At 35.2% G+C, this 20,755-nt stretch overlaps 2 protein-coding genes and 1 non-coding gene across 3 annotated transcripts; all 3 read left to right on the top strand.

Moving 5' to 3' along the window:
• The first annotated feature begins 3,235 nt into the window (after nucleotides 1-3,235).
• On the top strand, nucleotides 3,236-3,342 carry LOC145141663 (small nucleolar RNA R71). Its single transcript, XR_013722856.1, has one exon. It is a non-coding gene; the product is annotated as a small nucleolar RNA R71 (small nucleolar RNA).
• Nucleotides 3,343-11,293: 7,951 nt separating this feature from the next.
• On the top strand, nucleotides 11,294-13,058 carry LOC145137751 (uncharacterized). The gene is made up of 4 exons (XM_079071891.1): nucleotides 11,294-11,566; nucleotides 12,468-12,549; nucleotides 12,719-12,803; nucleotides 12,896-13,058. Exons 1-4 carry the CDS (start codon nucleotides 11,404-11,406, stop codon nucleotides 12,914-12,916), a joined length of 351 nt encoding a protein of 116 aa, XP_078928017.1. The 5' UTR covers nucleotides 11,294-11,403; the 3' UTR covers nucleotides 12,917-13,058.
• Nucleotides 13,059-13,496: 438 nt separating this feature from the next.
• Nucleotides 13,497-17,019, top strand: LOC145139919 (replication protein A 70 kDa DNA-binding subunit C-like). Its single transcript, XM_079073580.1, has 5 exons — nucleotides 13,497-13,599; nucleotides 15,894-16,074; nucleotides 16,306-16,573; nucleotides 16,673-16,769; nucleotides 16,845-17,019. The coding sequence occupies exons 2-5, from the start codon at nucleotides 15,907-15,909 to the stop codon at nucleotides 17,017-17,019; spliced, it is 708 nt and encodes a 235-aa protein (XP_078929706.1). The 5' UTR covers nucleotides 13,497-13,599; nucleotides 15,894-15,906.
• Nucleotides 17,020-20,755: the final 3,736 nt, after the last annotated feature.

Below are 20,755 nucleotides of genomic sequence, written 5' to 3'. Positions count from 1 at the left end.
CACCACAGCTAATAATTCCTTTTCCGTGGTGGTGTAGTTTTCTTGGGCTGGATTTAAAGTCTTGCTAGCATAATATATGGGTCGGAAGTGCTTATCAACCCTTTGACCAAGGACAGCTCCTAATGCAAAATCACTAGCATCACACATTATTTCAAATGGTAAATTCCAATTTGGTGCAACAATGATCGGGGCATTAGTCAATTTTTCCTTTAAAAATTCAAATGCCTCTAAACACTCTTTAGTAAAATTAAATGGTGCATCTTTTAGGAGTAATTGTGTTAGAGGTCTAGTTATTTTAGAAAAATCTTTGATAAAACGCCGGTAAAAACCCGCGTGTCCTAGAAAACTTCTAATACCCTTCACATTAGTTGGTGGAGGTAATTTGGCAATGGTGTCAATCTTTGCCTAATCCACTTCAATTCCCGATTTGGAAACCTTGTGGCCCAAAACTATACCCTCCTTAACCATAAAGTGACATTTTTCCCAATTAAGGACTAAGTCGGTCTTTTCACACCTAGCAAGCATTAGGTCAAGATTTGTGAGACAATCATGGAAGGAAGATCCAAAAACAGAAAAATCGTCCATAAAGACTTCCATGAATTTTTCCACCATGTCGTGGAATATGGCTGTCATGCACCTTTGAAATGTCGCGGGTGCATTGCATAGCCCAAAGGGCATGTGTCGATAAGCAAAAGTCCCACTTGGGCAAGTGAATGTGGTCTTTTCTTGGTCCAATGGGTCTATGGGTATTTGGAAATAACCCGAAAATCTGTCTAGGAAGTAATAATAACTATGGCCCGATAATCTCTCTAACATTTGATCAATAAAGGGTAAGGGAAAATGGTCTTTAAGAGTGACATAGTTTAGTTTTCGTTAATCAATGCACACTCTCCAACCGGTTACCGTTCGTGTCGGAATAAGCTCATTCTTTTCGTTGGTTATGACCGTCATCCCTCCTTTCTTGGGCACCACTTGAACCGGACTCACCCACGGGCTGTCGGAAATGGAATATATAATCCCCGCATCTAAAAGCTTGACCACTTCTTTCTTGACTACCTCTTGCATATTTGGGTTTAGTCTTCTTTGGTGCTGCACAACCGGCTTTGCTCCTTCTTCCAGGTTAATCTTGTGTGAACAATAAGAGGGACTTATTCCCTTGATGTCAGTAATGCTCCATGCTATGGCCTGTTTTCGCTTCTTCAAAACTTGCACTAGTTCTTCCTTTTCAGAGTTGGAAAGGTCAGAGGCTATAATGACTGGCTTTTGATGGCCATCTTCAAGGAAGGCATACTCCAAATGTTCTGGTAGCTTTTTGAGCTCAGTTTTTGGGTTCTGTTTGTTCTACTCGCCGAGTGTAGGTAAGGGACTCGGCGAGTTGGTAGATGAATTTACGAATTCTGTTTTTTTTTCGCTTGGACTCGGCGAGTAGATCGGCCCTACTCGGCGAGTTGAAGTGTCAGATTGCCTCACCAATTCTTCAAACTCAGCTTCTTCCAGCAGCCTCTCGATGTCCATTAAGTCTTTTTCTGCATCAAATTCTTCATCAAAAATTGTGAACTTGCTGGAATCTTCACTTATGCATTCCTCCAATAATTCATCAAGCATGTCAATTGAGAATGCCATGTCGTCACTATTCCGTGCATACCTCATAGCTTGATCAACCCCAAATGTGACTGAATCTTCTCCTACCCGCAAAGTGAGCTTCGAGTCCCTCATGTCTACTATAGCACTTGCCGTGTTGAGGAAGGGTCTTCCAAGGATGATTGGGACTTGAGGATCCGCCTCCATGTCTAGAATTATGAAATCAGCGGGAAATACAAACTTGTCCACTTTGACCACTAAGTCTTCACATATTCCTCTTGGGAAAGTGATTGTCTTGTTAGCTAAATGAATCGCCATACGAATTTGTCTTGGTTCCGGGAGATCCAGCTTCTTGAAGAATGAATAAGGCATTAAATTCACACTTGCTCCTGAATCAGCCAAGGCATGAGTGGTAGCTAAATTGCCAAATTAGCAAGGTAAAGTTAAGCTCCCCGGGTCACCCTTCTTCTTTGGTAGTTTGTTGAGCATGGCGGCTGAGCAATTCTCATTGAGGACTACCTTCTTCACTTCCTCCATCTTCCTTCTATTAGTGAGAAGTTCCTTAAGGAACTTTGCATATTTGGGCATTTGTGCGACAGCTTCGATGAAGGGTATGTTGATTTGAAGAGCCTTTATATGATCTAGAAACTTCTGGTACTCCTCTTCCTGCTTCACTTTCTTAGCTCGGGCTGGGTATGGCAATGGCGGCTGGTAAAACTTTTCAGGGGTCTGATTGTTCGGATTTGGCAGTGGACTCGCCGAGTCCATATTCTGTACTCGGCGAGTAGAGCTGTCAGATTGAAGATTTTGATTTTCTGCTTGATTTTCTGCTTCCTCCTTCTGTGATTCTTTGGGTGCTTCATTCTGAATAGGGGCCAGAGGAGTGATTATTTTCCCACTTCTTGTTGTGACTATGTTTATGTGCGCGCCTCGTGGGTTGTTTTCGGTTTTGCTAGGAAGTTCGCCCGGTGATCTTTGGTTTATTTGTTGAGCAAGTTGCCCTAGCTGCGTTTCTATGTTGTGGATAGATGCTTGCTGGGTTCTAAGCATGGTCCTTGTTTCTTGAATTGCAGCATCATGATCACTATGTCTCTTTTCTGAAGCAGCTACAAATTTGGTAAGCATTTCTTCCAAACTTGGTTTTCTTTCTTGTGATGGCTCCTCCTTTTGGTAAAAACCCCTTCCCTTTTGCTTGAACTTCTCCTCCTTAGCCTTCTTGTACTCGTCATAAGGGAGCCACTCTTTCTTTGGTCTACGCCAATCTTCATCATATCGGTCCCCACTTGAGTAACAAACTTGCACCTTTTTGTTGCCATTCTCATCCAAGTCGCAGTCTCTAGTAAGGTGAGGCCCATTGCAATTTTCGCAACCCACCCGAATAGCATGTATCGTTTGGTCCATTTTATCCATCCTCCTATCCATGGTTTTTAGCATAGCCATAACTGCTGACAAGTCTTCTGAAGCTGCATAGGCGGCCCCCCTCGTCATATCATTTCTTGGATTGTGGTATTCTCTAGAATGCTTAGAGAATTCTTCAATTAGTTGCTTTATCACTGGAGGTGCCTTCTTCGTGAGTGGACCTTGCGAGTCAAGTAATTGCCTAGTGGTAACATTTACTCCATCATAGAAGATGGAGACTTCTTGTTGATTATTGAGGTCATGATGTGGGCAATTCCTTAGCAGGCTCTTGTACCTCTCCCACGCTTCATATAGTGATTCTCCAGCTTGTTGTTCAAAGTTAGCTATGGCTTTCTTTAGCTTGGATATCTTGGATGGTGGGCAGAATTGATCAATGAACTCTTCTTTCATTTGGGCCCATGTAGTGATAGATCCTGGGGGCAATGACTTGAGCCAATCCTTGGCAGCACCCTTCAAAGTAACCGGAAGCATGCGAAGTAGCTAAGTTTCCCGAGGCACATTTGGAACATTGAAATAATCAGCTACATCATTGACTTCGTCCAAGTGTTTGTAAGCGTCTTCGTGGTCTTTGCCTGTGAAGGGGATCTCCTTAAGTAGAGCCAGGATGTGACCCTTGAGCTCAAAAGTAGCAGTAGCGGGGATTTCGGGTTGCACAAGTCCCGGTCCGGTATCATCGCGTATCCTCTTCTTCCATTCCCCCATGGGGACTTCATCAATGTTAGCCATGAGAATAGCTAATTCGTCGTCGGAATCGGAAACGTGACCGAATGTAGGGTCTTCTTCTTCCTCGGTCTCGTACTCGGCGTCTTCTTTAATTGGGTCTTTGATTGTCAAAGAGGCGCTGGATGCTCCTGATTTGCTGCTCATCTTCTTGCTGAAAACGGACTTTAGGTTCTTTAATGGCGAATTCCTTGAAGAAGCGGATTCTCCAACGGATTTTCCTTTGTTCTTCCTTAGGGCGGATTCCGGGTCGTCTAGAGGAGGGATCAAAGGTGTATCAGATCCTCGGGTCATCAAACAACTGCAAATAAAACAAGAAAAATGCGTAAAAAGAACAAAAATAAAATAAAAGCTAAAACTGTGAACAGTGATGGACTCGCCGAGTTTCGTCGAGTGCACTCGGCGAGTTCAAGGTAAAAACAGAAAAATTTTCTACTTAATTTATTAAAACAGAGATTGATCAAAACCTATACTAACTACTAAATTACCTAAGAATTAACTTTGTGTAAGATAAATCCCACACAAAGGATCGATAAAAATAGAAATTAATGCTAATTTAGAACCGTTCCACGGCAACGGCGCCAAAAACTTGATGTGTGTGAAATGCACTGGTTTTAATCCTACTTTTGAGTTATAAATTAAGCACACAAAGGCAGTGAGCCTGTCTTTTAGTGGTATAGTTGGGTAAGTAGAGTGTCGAACTTAGGGAACGGTAAATTAAAACTAAAGACTAATTTTATCTAAATTAAATAGTAAATATGGGTTTTCTCTAGTTTTACAAGACTAGAAACTTACTAATACTACTTAGGCTAAGAACTAGAAAAACAAAGATTTAACTGAATTTAATAATAAAAGGGACTTCTGTTTAGTTCAACTCAATTGATCCTATGGTTGATATTATGGTAATAGTGCAATGGATTAATTCTTCTATTGGCTACCGATTCAAGTGATTAGCCTTGCGTTCGCTACGATAATCCTTACAAAACAAACTAACTCAAACAGTGATCAGTTGTCTAATTTAATTTAATTCACTAGATTATTTATTCGGGTTAATTCAGACTTGTAATAGCTAACTAAATTGGTCCTTTAGTTAACCTCTTGCTGATGGTCATCAAACAAGCTCACACATGAATTTACCTAATTTTTCTTATTAATTCTAGTTTCGCGTTCGTTAGTCCTAGACATATGATAAAGTGGTCACATAAACATATGGGGTTGATAATTAAAAGATGTTCATAATATTTAATTATCTTCCTATTAACAGAAAATTAGTTATCATTCACACACAAGGTTCTTTAACAAGCTAAAATTAACAAAATCACCAATATTTAATTAATCCTACCATTAATCAAACCATAATATCAATTTTGTATCCCCAAACAGAAGTTTAAGAGTTTTAGCTCATGATTGAGGTAATTAACAGCAATAAAACGAATTCTAATTGTCTAACCATAATTGAGAAACAATAGATTAAGTAGAATGATGAGAATGTGCCTCAAATCTTCTTCGGAATTGGATTCTAGGTTGTATCTTCATTCTCTAGGGTTCTTCTGGCTCTTCAATCGCATCTTGCTTCTCCCCAAAGGTTCCAGAAGTCCTTCCATCGGATTAAGACCCGCTATTTATAATTATCACAAAACAGGGGCTACTCGGCGAGTAGGTCGTGGACTCGCCGAGTACTAGTGTGAAATCTGTGTTCGGTAAGGAATCTTGACTTTTCTTTCGGGAACATTCTAATGAACTCGCCGAGTACATGCGTGGACTCGCCGAGTAGTTGTGTAGTTTTCCCTTTTTCTTCATTCTTTGGTCTCTAATTGCTTCTCCTTTTTTCCTTTCTGCTTCCAAGCATGTCTTTTGGACTGAAAACACAATATAAGCATTATTAAGTACCTTTTGTCCATATTATGCATATAATTAGCCAAAAATGAATAGAAATATGTGTTAAACATATGATTAATTATGCACATATCACATAACAAAACATGTCCCAAGATCTCGATATTATAAACTCCATAAGTGTGTACGGATCATGCCGGCGCCTTCCCGCGGTCCTCGCTAGTACCTGAAACACATCACACAACAACTGTAAGCATAAACGCTTAATGAGTTCCCCAAAATACCTCATACCCCACATACGCCTTTCCAGGCCACAACTCTGTAGGATCTTCCGATCCGTGTGTCTCAGGGGACTTCCGTCCCAAATCCTGGTAGACCTTCCGGTCCGTACCCTCTTGACCTTCCGGCGCATATCATCTCGACCTTCCGGTCCTTACCATACGTAACATACATATCACATACATACATATCATCTTGACCTTCCGGTCCTTATCATTCATAGCATACATAACACATACATATCACATAACTGCATATAGCACATACATCATAGCATACAAGACCTTCCGGTCACACATAGGTACCCTTCCAGGTACAGTATAGTGAGAAAACTCACCTCAATGAAGTCGGATAACCTCTCGTGCTCAACGTCCCGACTTAGCCTCCTCCTATTATTCAAATAACATTCCCGATCAATACTCTCTCATGATCTCATCTCTACAGACTGGGTAGAAGGCCATTCTACCCTTCCCTGAACTCTCCTTAATCAGCCTTGACCAGAACCCTAAAGTCAACGAAAGTCAACGGCCAACTTTGACCCGACTCGCCGAGTGCACTAGGGTGACTTGGCGAGTACACGCCTGCCCTCTACGCCCCTGGTCCTCCCTTGACTCGCTGAGTCAACCTTATACTCCACGGGTCGTCACAGGTCGCGAGTCGCGGGGCAACCCGACTCGACTCGTCGAGTCTGCTCATGGACTCGGCGAGTTCATTCCATGCTCACACTCAAATGACCTTCTGAGGTCAGATCTGTTCCTCAATATAAAATACTTAAAATAGGATACCTGGGAATCCGGATGTTACAAATATCATGTTATCTGAGACTCTATATCACTCTCATGCCATCTACTAGAGAAGATATGGAAACAAGATTATATGTTGTGGCTACAATAAGAATTGGAAGACATTTATAATGTATTTCACGTATGCTACCTGGCGAAGTTGAAGGGTGATGAGGTAGATACTAGAAGAAAAGACTCATTTAGGAACCAAAGGAAATTGTGGATGGAAAGACTATAAAATTGATAAGAAAGATGATAGATATTGTACCGGTTGAATGGAGACTTCGCACCGGTGCAAATCTTACTTGGGAAACGAATTATGAATGAAGAAAAGATACCCACAAGTTTTTCAAGATCTTGCGATTCCGAGGACGGGATCGTCCTAAGATGGAGGTAATTGTAACACTTTACTTTTAGGGATATTTTTTTTATCAAAATAATAATAATAATCATTTTTAATTTGAATACAAAGAAATTCTTAGAAGATTAAAATGTTGTATTCAAATATTTTAATAGTTTATTAGTACTTTGAAGGCGGGGTATCTTGGCGTCACCCTAAGGGATATTATAATATGATTAATTAAGAATAAAGATTTAAATGGTTTATAGTAATGACAAATTAAAAAAAGTCATTGTGTATGAAGTTTGAAAGTTAATAAGTGTCTACATGTGTATTGTAGGGGGGTGTAAGAAGAATTGTAGTGCAAGTGAATTGCTAGTGTCTATACAACTAAGGTGAATTTATTCGAGCACATGTACTATAAACATACTATGTAACTCTTTGGCATTTTTCTTAAACTTGATTCTATGTGTTGCATAGTACTTGTTGCATCATGAAAGCCTATTTTGAAAATATATCTAATTAACCTGTTTTGAAAGATTTCTAAAAGTATTTTGTGAGCATCCTATATGTGCATTTCATATTAGGGTAGGTTGGGCTTGAAGTGACACTAGGCATGTATAATGGACCGCAAATGGAACACATCGGACCAGAAATGGAACAAATCGGACCAGAACCCGAAAAACCCACAAACCAAATAAGACATAAATTAAGAATCGAATACATTAACCAATCGTTCAGTCGTACTAAGAAATGTGCTATTTAAGAATGTGTTCGAAACGGAACTGGACCAGAACTAAAACCGAAAAAACATAAGTGGAATAAGTCGTAAACTAAGAACCGAGAACCGACCAAATACTACTAACCAGTTCCAACCGGTTCGCGTCCGGTTCCGGATTGGTTTTTCGGTTAAAAAGCCCTTCCCTAGGTGACTCCAAGGTACCAAAATCTATTATTATGCGTTGTGAGTGGTTTTATTTATGGATATTAATCACCACAATGCGTAAAGTGGTTAGATACCCTTTGAGTGGTCATGTGCAATGGTCCACAAGTCAACTAGTATGTTATTATGTTGGTAAGGTTGTACATGGTGGGTTGTGTACTAGCCACGAAGCCATGTATGACTGATACCATGTTATGTAGGGAGGGTTGTAAAACCGATACGATGTTATGTGGATGTACAAACCTTGTAGTATATTGTCGGATGGACATGGAAATTGGGTTTAGGATCATAGGCATTGCATTTCTACTAATATTGTGAAACTAATATGTTGATATGTTTTCAAAAGTCAATGATATTACTTGAACCCGCTTTAAGGGTATTGGGATGTTTTGTTGATTTAAACTATTTTGGAGGTTCAACTCCAAGTATAGATGACTGTCATCATCCTTTACTCTTGAAGAGTTGCACTCGCGTATTCTCACGAGACATTCTCACGCCTCATGCTATATTTTGACGTGTTAGAGATGAAGAAGGATGCTTGGTTATTTAGAAGATGATATAGATGTAATATCGTACTTTCAGTTATGTTTTGAGATCCATTGTAATATCCTCGCTATGCTTTAAACTAAATTTGAATTTGGACCAAATGCATATCCGCACATGTTTTAACAACTTAAACTCTCATTTTTGGATGAAAACTATATTTTAAGACCATTTTAAAATCACCATATGCGAGTGATGGTTTACCTACTATTGGCTATCCAGAGTGTTTCCATAAGGTTTGCGGCAACTTGGAGTAACACGTCAAAATGGTCCTTCAAGAACATTACCTTCTTCATTCGTAAAGAGAATAACCGTTGCTTCAATAGTAATTTGTTCGTTAAGGAGTTTGTCTTGTACAGACTCTCAAGCGTCAACCATAGAGACATTTTCTTCATCTGCGACTTCATAAATCATCTCATCAGCTAAGGACAGTAAGATGGCAGACTGAACTTAGTCATATTGCTAGGTGAAGTCTGATTCAAACATGCCTCTTGGTCGGTTTTGAGCATCTTGTCAATGTTATTGCCAAAAGTATAGACAAATAAATTTATCATAGCAGCCATGCCATCTGACCACGACCTCTCACTGATCTTTGATGATGGGGAATTCGATAAACAAATACTATCATGTTCACGGTGCTGCAGGAAAAGCGCAGCATTTAAAAGAATACCAATCCCTGACGAATCACATAAAGACATTTACCCTGCCAATAACATTTATATATGTCTCTTGATTTTTTTGACACAACTGTGGACTGAAGTATTTATCGGATTCTGTAAACCTATTCAATTTTTGATGATTAAATTTAGTGTTTTGGTGGAGTGAAGGGCCTGATGCACCATGGTGAATAGATCCCACTGCAGGAACAATGTGTGCAATTACTTCAGTGACCAATAAATGTTCATTTTCCATTCCTTTTCCTTCCAAATTGATTAATTATAGAAAAGGGTGATATTTGTTCATGATTTGTTTTCAGCTTATAAATTGAAGACCTTTAATTTATGGATCCTGGTTCGATTTATGCTTGTGACATTAATTGCTACGAGCAACATTTCGTATACAAAAATCAAACACATTCTGTAATCAATATTTTAATGAAATACATGTATAAATGACCATACTATATAACTCTGAAAACAAATAAATAATCATCTAAGCTTCATCAGCATTCCACAGAGATCTAGGTACTAAAAGTAGCAGTTGTAAGGTGAATCAATAGACATCTAACTTTGCAAAAAGCATTACTTTATGGATGGGTAACGGAAGGGATAGGAAAATCCTTAGGCAACTCTGGCAATGTGGGCTTCGGAATGACGGGAAACGTGGGCTTTGGAAACTCAGGAACCTCAGGCTTTGGAACTACAGGAACATCAGGTTTTGGAACCTCAGGAAGCTCAGGCTTTGGAAGCACGGGAAGCTCAGGCTTTGGAAGAACAGGAATCTCAGGCTTTGGAACCACGGGAACCTCAGGCTTAAGCAGCACGGGAAGCTCAGGCTTAGGAACGACCGGAAGCTCAGGCTTAGGAAGCACCGGAAGCTCAGGCTTTGGAAGCACGGGAAGCTCAGGTTTAGGAAGTACGGGAATCTCAGGCTTAGGAATGACAGGAAGCTCAGGCTTAGGAAGCACCGGAAGCTCAGGCTTCGGAAACACGGGAAGCTCAGGCTTTGGAAACACGGGAAGCTCAGGCTTAGGAACCACGGGAAGGTCAGGGATCTCTGCAAGTTTACGTGCCTCAGCAATGATGTTCCCGCTAAATGATGCTAAGCTGACCGAAACAAGAATCAGGATTATGGAATTTAGGTGAGAACGTCCCATGGTGTTGCAAAAGGTAGATATTTGAAATAAGAAACTAAGAAGTTAATTAATTCGAGATGGCTTGAAATGGTATATGTGTTCGTTTGGATTTATATAGTGGACGTGGGATGTTGGGAATAGTGTTAAGTACGTGAGTTGGTAGGAATTTCTTAGATTTGGGAGAGTTAGCTCAACTTCTCATCTGTACATAAGAGTTGAGCTGTCTTAAGATATGAAAATGTGGGGATGAGACTTGGCGACTTTCCTTAGGAGGGTTTAATAGAAAGCATATTTGTTTATTTATTTGACAAATGAAACATAGTAGGTTCTTCATGATGCAAAAAGTCGTAGGTTATAAATTTTAGTTATTGATAGTAAAAGTGGAAAATATAAACAGAATTTCTGTAATTCGATGAAATAAATTATATCCTTATTATTTGGTTCGAAGATAAGAATTCAAAGATCCACCTTAACTTAATTTCCTAGTGCACATTATTGACCAATCCAAAACAATTAAATTTTGGGCCAGTACACAAGAAAATATATCTAGCACCAATATAAATTAGGAAAGCAGGTAAAATAATTTTTTTCCAAACCGAAATTTCACCAATTAAAACATAAAATTCAAGCTTCAACTGACTTTACATTCGTTAGAAATTCAATTTTTTTTCTATGAACTAGAACTAACGAGGAGCTTGATTTACAAAGTGATGCACGGCGGTCAAGCAGGCCTAAGATTATACCGCCAACCATTCTGGTGGATAGATCTACCAAATTTGGAGAAGTTCAAGATTCCAAAGAAAAGAGAAAAACCGCACCTCACTTGCTAAATTGGCATTGATCATTTACTTACTCATCTCTAAATATTACTAAAACAAAACCTTAAATTCTTCAATGAAGAAACAAGGGCCCTTGATTGCATTTCCCTCCTTTACTATACACCTTAGGATCATTTTGCTGACATCATCCTGACCCAAAAAAATACACGCGCCTCCCGAATAAAACTTCCTTCTTACGATTCATTCCTAATTTCATTCTTATGTTTTCTCTCCACACAATCAACACAATCAGCTCCCCATGAAACTCAAAAGATACGAACCCTAACCCCTTCCTTCTGCCGATATGCGTAACCCCATTGATTTCATATATACATGGAATCGATCCTATGCGTTCTACTTCTGCTGATATGGAATCGATCCTATGCGTAACCCCAGGAAGCCTTGAGAGGCACCACGTCGACCATCAACAATTTTCGATCCTGTGTGTTCTACTTCAGATGCAGATGAAATATGTTGAAGCTCGATTAGGAGATCGAGTTCTTTATGCAGGTAAGATTTTGAAAACCCTAACCGCGTTTCCATTTTGAACCCTTCTTTAGCAGCTTCAACATTAAACCCTTCTTTAGCAGATGTTTCAAAGTAAGGAATATTTCCTTTTGAAGCACACCATGCTTTTTGCTTTCTTCTCCGACACCTGAAAACAAGAAAGTAGATTAAACAAATGTGTTTTCGCATTCCATTTGTTACTTGTGTATTGGAAGTTGAATCTTGATGAATTTAAATTTAAAATGACAAAAAGACCATATTACCACTCTGTTATTGCACCCATCAACATCGATCTTGTTTCCCAAAACAACAAATGGAAAGTTTTCTGGATCAGAAAGTCTTCCTTCCAATTATTAAGACTCTCAAATGACTTCATCACATTCACATCATGCACAAGAACACAACAATCTGCACCACGATAAAATGCCACACCAAGGCTTTGGAATCTTTCCTGTCCAGCTGTGTCCCATATCTCTAACAAAATCAACCCCCAAACCCTATCGATTTCAATAATGGATGCTTACAAACTTATAATAATGGCGTGATTTCATGGACGTTTGTAATGAATCAGACCTGTAAAGTGAAAAGCCTATCTTCAAATTGTATCTCTTTAGTTAAGAAATCAGCTCCGATTGTAGCTTTGTACTGATTACTGAACTTTCTGTTCACGTATCTGAATTCATATCATTAAGGCTTATTGGGGTTTTTGTGTACTTATGTTTGCTTCGAGATTTGGCTCCTTTTTTATCTAGATTATCCCCTCTAAACATGTTTACCCAAAGTTCTTATGCGACTTTAGATTGAAAGAGAGAGTTTTGTTTCTTAAAGCCGAAGGTTTTTCAATCCTTTATGCATGAATTGCAGAATGAAAGCATAGTGGATTATGATTTATTGTTGTATGCAGGGTCATTTTCTTCCCACTTTTCCTATTTCATGTTGTTGTTGCCAGAGGAAGATTCTCATTACCTGCACCATCAGTTCCCCATGTCTGTGATGTATTATCTCTTTCTTTTTCTTCCTTTTCATCATCATTTTTCATTCACTTTAATATGTAAGACTATAAGTATGAACAATCTGTATAAACCTTATGAACTGTGTCATTTCCATATCTTACATTATGCATCAGGGAATACTTTTTCTTTATCTTTTATGCAGTGGGAACCATGTCATGCAGTTGTTGCCACACCTTTGCTTATTGCATTTGAACTGCTTCTTTTCATCTATCTTGAAAATAGCCATGGTATGACAACATATGATATTATTATATTAACTGTTTAGAAAATAATACCATGTATATCGGTTCTGATTCCATACTAATTTTGTTTTATGCAGTTACTAAGCCTCCACCTTTAAGCCTGCAGATTGTCTTCCTTCCTCTGTTGGCATTTGAAGTAACCATTCTGATAGATTTTTTCCATCTTTCCTTTACTACAGGTGTACCATGAGTCAGACAAGAGGAGAACCAATCAATAGTAGTCCTGCATTTGAGAATATAAGTGCATGTATTTCAAGGAGCTGATCAATAATATTCCTGCATTTAATTTCTAAATTGTCTCATGTACTAATGATTATATGCTTGAATCATTCGTCCTTTATTTTTCAGCTGTTGTGAATTTAAAGAATTTACAGAAACATTTTCATGCTACTTGATAAATTAATTTAAAGAAACAAGAAAATCTTTTACTTTTATTATAGGTGCTTCACTTGCTGTTGTTGTGGATGCTGTCAGAAAAGGTGCAGCTGCATAAGGCATGACAATTACAGACTATGTTTGGCGTGGACATGATCCCACATCTTAGTAAGACTGGACCTGCACTTGACCTTTTTAAAGCTAAATTCGAGGTAATGCTATTAATTTGAATACCTTTTTAACTTCACACAAATCTTATTTCTTCCATTCTTTTCATTTTTTTTATAAATACAGGTTGTTATGGATGAAGCAAGATCTGAACAAGCTGCATCCATGACTGAATTTCATTGGCTAGGGCATAAATTTCCAATATCAAATGCCAAAACTCGCGTTTCCATTTTGAAAGGTTAGTTATCATTTATCAGTCTTTAGTGCTTCCGAGGGTATGTCTAATTCTTCGATTTCCCGATTTACCCTTTCAGCTATAGGTGCTGTATTAGGGCAACGTACCGTTGAACGCAACCAACTGTTTGTTAGTATTGCAAAGAGTAAAAGATAAATTAGATTACACATGTCAAAGAGTCTCAATATTGATAACTGTTATGTATGGTCTGTCAACACTTTACCACCCATTTTTTTAAATTTATAAATACGTAATGTATTAAATATGATTATAAAGCTATACTGTTATTGTTGCTATAGCTTAATTTATTCTATTCAATAGGACAATTTAAGATGCTGTAACTACTTAATTGACCTTAGGTGTAGTTGATTTATTTGATTCGGCCAACCTTTTGACATCATGCCTAATTGCCTATAGTTTTATTTAATTGGACCTTGATTACTTTAATCTTGAAACTTAAAAGAGGAAATATTAATAAGTTAAATAGTTTCTTATTATACAGTTACATATTTCATAACAAATAATAATAAGATAACGGAAATAGGAATTTCCTAATAAATAAATAAACAATAACATAACATTTAGCTATTTACCTCAAATAATATTAAAATTGTCAATTGTTAACTGAAACAGGTAATCCCTACTAAATATGGCAATTGAAAACTAAAATTTGCAATTCCTAGATCCTAATAAGTAATAATGTAATATCAACTCAAAATTCTAAAAATAAACATGCTCAATAAATAGAAAATAAAATTTTAGTTTTTTTGGTTAATAAACATCCTCCCTAAATATCTCACGATTTCAAAACTAATCAAGCCGCTCTAATCATCATAAACCAAGGTTCTAAAAAATTTGTCATGGCGTGCCATGACTCTATAGTTTGTACTTGACAGTACGTTTTAATAAAATGTCATCTTAAGTATATACAAAATTGTTGGCTTAGGTCACCTCTTAATAATGACGTTTCTCACCACGAGGTCACCATTAAATGAATGACGTTTCTCACCATGTGATGAAAAAAATGAAAAAGTTACAAAACCTGAAGAACTTGTGAGGTTGTATGATCTTCTTTTACAGGTAAATAATCATTCATTCAGTCTGAAATCACCAAATTCGATGAGGGCCATTATTATGAATACTAACAAAGACCCATACAAAAACACATATACATAATGATATAGTTTTAAGAGCAATTTATAGCAACTTTTGGCATTACGTAAATATTGTGCAGAAAAGAGCATTTTCAGAGCAATTTATAGCAACGTATTTCCGTTAAATGGACATTTGTATATCAAGTAAAATAGACTAAAGCGAGCACATTTTGGTCAAAATGAGATAGTTTTTGGAAAGGTCAAATTGACAAAAATGCGGCAATTTTGGCATCAGGTCAAAATTGTGCTATAAAAATAACATGGAGCCTACAAAAGGTGATTAGGGGAATTTTATTAACTTTGGCAAAGTTTCAGTCTGAAATCACCAAATACGATTAGGGGCGTTTTAGTAATTCTTGCAAAGTTTCGGTCTGATATCACCAAAATCGATCAGGGGCATTTTAGTAATTTTGTCGAAGTTTCAGTTTAAAATTACAAACTATGACAAGGGGCATTTTGTAAATATATTACACATGGTATATTGATATTATTTTCGATATCATACCATATTTATGAAAATATTATATATTTATTATATTTTTTCCTTATTCTACAAGCTTTTCAAATTTACAGTTTTTTATATGGTAATTATTAACTTAAATATGGTATGATTTTATCTATTTGTGTACTTATATTTGACATGGTATACTGATATTATTTTGGATATCATACCATATATAAAACATCTTTTAAGTATGGAAATGATATTACATTGCAGAATCTTTATGTCATATCAGCATTAACCAAATTTATATTTCCCTATATTTTGTAAATATATTAGACATGGTATATTGATATTATTTTCGATATCATACCATATTTATGAAAATATTATATATTTATTATATAATTTCCTTATTCTACAAGCTTTTCAAATTTACAGTTTTTTATATGGTAATTATTATCTTAAATATGGTATGATTTTATCTATTTTTGTACTTATATTTGACATGGTATATTGATATTATTTTGGATATCATACCATATATAAAACATATCTTAAGTATGGAAATGATATTACATTCCAAAATCTTTATGTGATATCAGCATTAACCAAATTTATTTTTCCTTATAAATATACTGTCTACGATTTTTCATTACAAATCAAAATTCTCTCTAACTAATTATCCCCTTCCATTGCAGATAATAGTATTCCATGGCAGCTAACAATGCAGATCAGGTCGTCTTTGATAAGGTTGCTGAAATCAACGCATCTAAAGAGTCTTGGAACATACGTGTTAAAGTCGTCATGCTTTGGAAGCCGACCTATATAAACAATCCTAATATGGTCGCAAGCCTGGACATGATTTTAATTGACCAGGAGGTACTGTTTTTACACACTTTATTTTTTAGATTATCAAATTCTTATGTTATTTCTATTCAAAAAAATTTAAATTCGATTTTTGTTATGCTTTTTTACTTCTATTCATACAATTTTAATAATCAACTTTATTATTTTTAATAATAAACTTTAGTCTATGTAATGAAATCTCTTATTGTTCCTTTTTTTTAATACTTTTTTTTACACTTTTTTATATTTCATTGTCACCTACAGGGAAGTAGAATTCAAGCAACAATAAAAAAAAATCTTATTCCTGTATTTGAATCCCTATTCGATGAAGGAGCTGTCCGGGAGATCAGTAACTTCGCTATGGCTAGCAATGAAAGCGAATACATGCTTGTTCCTCATAAACATAAAATCAATTTCTACAAAACCACAAAAGTTCGTGTATCCACTGATTTTGTTGATACAGTAGATCCTTATCATTTTATCTCTTTCCCAGATTTGCTAGCCAGGAACTTTGACACTCGTGTTGCATTTGGTATGTTATGTTGTTAGTTTAACTTATTTCTATACTTCAATTTTTAATGTAATACACATTTGGATTATTATTACTAATTTATTACATTTTTTCACATAGATTTTCTAGGTGAAGTTGTGTCAACTGATCCCATGCGAGTCATTGTTGAGTATGGAAGAGAGAAAAGGTTAATGAATCTGGTTGCTCAGGATTTAAGGTACACATTCGTATTATTATTACACATTCCCCCGTTTATATTTATCTTTCATTAATAACCACCATGCATATTTAGTGGTACGAGAATTGCAGTCGCTTTGTGGGGCGGTTTTGCAATGAAGCTGAATACTTACATTTCACAACATAATAATGAGACTGCTCCTGTTATTATCCTGCTACGTTTGGCCAAAATCAAAATTTGGGGTGGTAAGTATTTTTTACAACAAATTATCATTTCAACTTCAAAGTAATTACTGACAATATTATTTTACTTTTTTGTTGCAAGTCAGCCTCAAGTTGGTAATTGTTTGTTTGGGTCTAGATTGCATATAAATGATGATATGCCTCAGATTTTGGAGTTCAAATCAAAGTATGTTATTTACCATACTTAACACATTTATCTTACTAAATCATTACTTTTGTTGAATAACCTCACTTTTTTGTATATGTAGTCTTAATGCTTTGGATACGAATGTTGAGTCTTCTAGCCGTACATCCCAGCTCAACTCAGATACTGTTGTGGCTAATCCAGAGGATTACTACCTCCGTTTTCAGATAAAAAAACATTGATGAAATTCCTGATTTTAATGAGGTTTACTTAACATTTTTATATAACAGTTTCCGCACTCTATTATTGTTTTGATTTTATATGTACAATTGATATGAAATAATATTTTAATATGATTCCTTTTTTTTTCCTATATATGAAACAGGAAGTTGGTTTAACCATTATCGCTACTATCATTGGTTTTGATATGGATGATGGTTGGTATTCATTTTATTGTTGTGATTGTTCTAAAAAAGTTACTAAAAATGATGATGATGTTGATGCTGGCCCTTTTCACTGTGTTGGTTGTAGATTTGTCTCAGATGTATTTGGAAAGTAAGTAATTATTATCTCTTTGACTATACATGTATTTTACTTTTTTCATATATTTCATTGTGTATGTCAAGCTAAATATAAGTATTATGTTATAATTTTTAGGATTAGGATAGTAGTTCGTGTGCAAGATGAAAGTGGGTCTTCTTCGTTTGTATTGTTTGAGCGTCATGTAAAAGATCTTATTCATCGTGGAAACCAATGGTTGATGGAAAAAATAGCTAAGGTTTGATAAAATATCTCCGTTATTTAAATGATTGACATATATGATTTTTCTTCTTTAACTTTTCCAAGCATTTTATAATGTAAATTAGGATCAAGGGCGACAACAGATACCTGATGAGTTCAAAATTCTTCTAAATAAGAAGTTTGTCTTCAAAGTTCCGATATCCATGTTAAATCTGCAGAACAACTATCGTGTTTACACTGTGCATAAGTTAACTGATGATGAAAGGGTTCTTGCTGAGGTGACAAAACGGTCACCAAATCATCAACATCATAATATAAATGATAATGGTATTCCTATTAACAAGCCAAATAAGGTTGGTAACTATCTCATATATTTCCAAAGTCAAACCCTGTGCCCTCTCTTCAATATATTTTTCTTTCATTTTTCATGACTTTGTGCAAATATGTTATGTTTTGTTTTATATTTTTCTTGATCGATATTTATTATTTTCTGTTTTCTGCAGGAAAATACTAATTCTGTGCATGATGACAATCTTGATGTTGTTGACCTTGAAGCTGTAACACCATCATCGAGTACGGGGAAGCGCCCTATTGAGATTGATGCCAACACTGACTCTTTGGAGTGGTCTTCTTCAAAAACTCGTGCTGTACAGGATACCTTGAAGATCCCAAAGTTGGAAAAGTTGGACTAATATGAAGCCGCCCATCAAAATTTTACATATCATCTTCGATATGTTTATAGACATTTTCTTTTTAATCTTTTGTGTGTCGCATTTTCAATTGTCTGTTTTTTGATCTTTTGGTTGCTTTTAAAATTTTATTGAGTTTTTATTTGGTGTGTACACAATGATAGAATTGGAGGTTATGACAATTTCAAGTTATTGAACTCTTTTGATTTAATGCATATTTTCTTTCTTTTTTCTTTCGTTCATCATTTGATTTTATAAATTTATTATATATATATATATATATATATATATATATATATATATATATATATATATATATATATATATATATACACACACACACAGACACACATACGAAAATTAATAATTTTTTTTTATATATGCTAATTCACCTACTTTTATTTGTCTAAATGGAATTTAAATTTTATTTGCATAAATATACATCGTTTAGATATGGTAACAAAACAAAATCATAGTGTAAGTATTCAAAATGTATTTTCTATATTTTATTTATTCCTACCATAATTATATGCATGCTTTACTTTTTACCTAATTCAAATCCTTCTAATATTCAGTTACCTAATTTATATATATATATATATATATATATATATATATATATATATATATATACACGAAAATTTATATTTTTATTATATATGATATTCCACCTACTTTTATTTTTTAAAGTCAAATTTAAATTTTATTTGCATAAATATGCATCGTTTTCATATGGTAACAGAATAAAATCATGGAATATGTAATCAAAATCAATTTTCTATACTGCATTTATTCCCTCCATAATTATATGAAGACTTTATTTATTACCTAAGTTAAACCCAACTAATATTTCATTACTTTATTTAATTATATGCAATATTTATTTTTTACCAAATTTAAACCCTTCAAATATCCAGTTCCCTTATTTAAAGTGTTAGAAATCATCATCATCACTATATATATATACAGAGATATGACCAAGAACGTACAAATTATCAAACGTATTGAAATGAGTGACATTTCAAATGCTTCGGGAAAGAAAAAACCTACAAGGTTTGTTACTAATGTTTCACCCAACAACACTTCCCCAACAACACCACTGTCTGACATCACAAATGGTAAGATTCATATTTAAGCATTCTGTTTATATTTGAAGTGCTTAAATGTTTATAATGTTCAATTTGTATAACTCATTTCTCTTTATATTTCCTTTGAGTTTTTGATATACATACCATTGTTCCTTAGTGAATGCATCATCTTCATCCAATGCTCTAAAAACATCATCACATTCAACATTACAAACAATATCCCACAAAGGTATATTTTCTTATATGTTATGCATCTTTCATATTACACTTTCGTTTTTATATTTGCTTATCTATTGTACTATTAATATTTTTTAATATTTCTCCTCCGTTTATGATACGAATCTTCATTTCAGAAAATAATTTTTTCATACCACCTAATTGTCGAGTTGCTCGAAACCTTTCCGAATTACCTAAGGCTAGCCCGTCTCATAACATCATACAACCGAATGTTCAATCCACATTTATTTCCTCAAGATCGCCACTTTCACAGCTAACCAATCAAGGTAAAGTATTCTTAATTTCTTTTATATTATATTTACATCCACTTCTTAAATCATATAACGTCAATTTTAACTTCCCAATATATAAACTTTTAACATTTAATTTTTAATACATATATGTCTATAATATCTAATTTGTATAACTATATTTTTTAATACATATAGGTCTATAATATCTAATTTGGGTAACTATCTTTTTCCTTTAATATCTTATTTAATTTAATGTTTTATATATACTTTTCCTCTTTAGTTCATTCACCCTCTTCATCGAATTCTTTGAAAACACCATCATCTCAGACAATGCAAAGAAATTCTCACAAAGGTACATTTTGTTATATGTTATGTCTCTTTTGTATTGCATTTTTTGTTTTTTTATTTGCTTATGTGTATTAAATTCATATATTTTATTTATATATTTCGCTAAATTATCATACAAATTTTCATTTTTCAGAAAATAGTTTCTTCATACCCCCTAATTGTCGAGTTGCTCAAAAGTTTACCGAATTACCTCCAGACTTTTCCAACAACCAAGATACAATTCAGCACAACACAACTCATTCAACAACAACGAAACGGAAACAATTTAATACACAAGATATTCCATTTTTTGAGTTGAATGAAGATTTCGTTGAACCTTCAGG

This window comes from Lactuca virosa, chromosome 9, assembly GCF_052849685.1.
Source record: "Lactuca virosa cultivar CGN04683 chromosome 9, Lactuca_virosa_CGN04683_v6, whole genome shotgun sequence".
Taxonomy (NCBI): domain Eukaryota; kingdom Viridiplantae; phylum Streptophyta; class Magnoliopsida; order Asterales; family Asteraceae; genus Lactuca; species Lactuca virosa.
Note: the sequence above shows the minus strand (reverse complement) of the source record. Positions and strands in the feature narration are given on the sequence as shown.

Excerpts from the sequence above, each read along its gene's own strand:
- LOC145137751 (XM_079071891.1), top strand. The coding sequence starts at position 11,404 with ATGCGTTCTACTTCTGCTGATATGGAATCGATCCTATGCGTAACCCCA. Across the intron at positions 12,550-12,718 it reads CTGCACCATCAGTTCCCCAT|TGGGAACCATGTCATGCAGT; the intron begins GTCTGTGATGTA and ends TCTTTTATGCAG. Across the intron at positions 12,804-12,895 it reads CTATCTTGAAAATAGCCATG|TTACTAAGCCTCCACCTTTA; the intron begins GTATGACAACAT and ends TGTTTTATGCAG.
- LOC145139919 (XM_079073580.1), top strand. The coding sequence starts at position 15,907 with ATGGCAGCTAACAATGCAGATCAGGTCGTCTTTGATAAGGTTGCTGAA. Across the intron at positions 16,075-16,305 it reads TGATTTTAATTGACCAGGAG|GGAAGTAGAATTCAAGCAAC; the intron begins GTACTGTTTTTA and ends TGTCACCTACAG. Across the intron at positions 16,574-16,672 it reads TGACACTCGTGTTGCATTTG|ATTTTCTAGGTGAAGTTGTG; the intron begins GTATGTTATGTT and ends TTTTTCACATAG.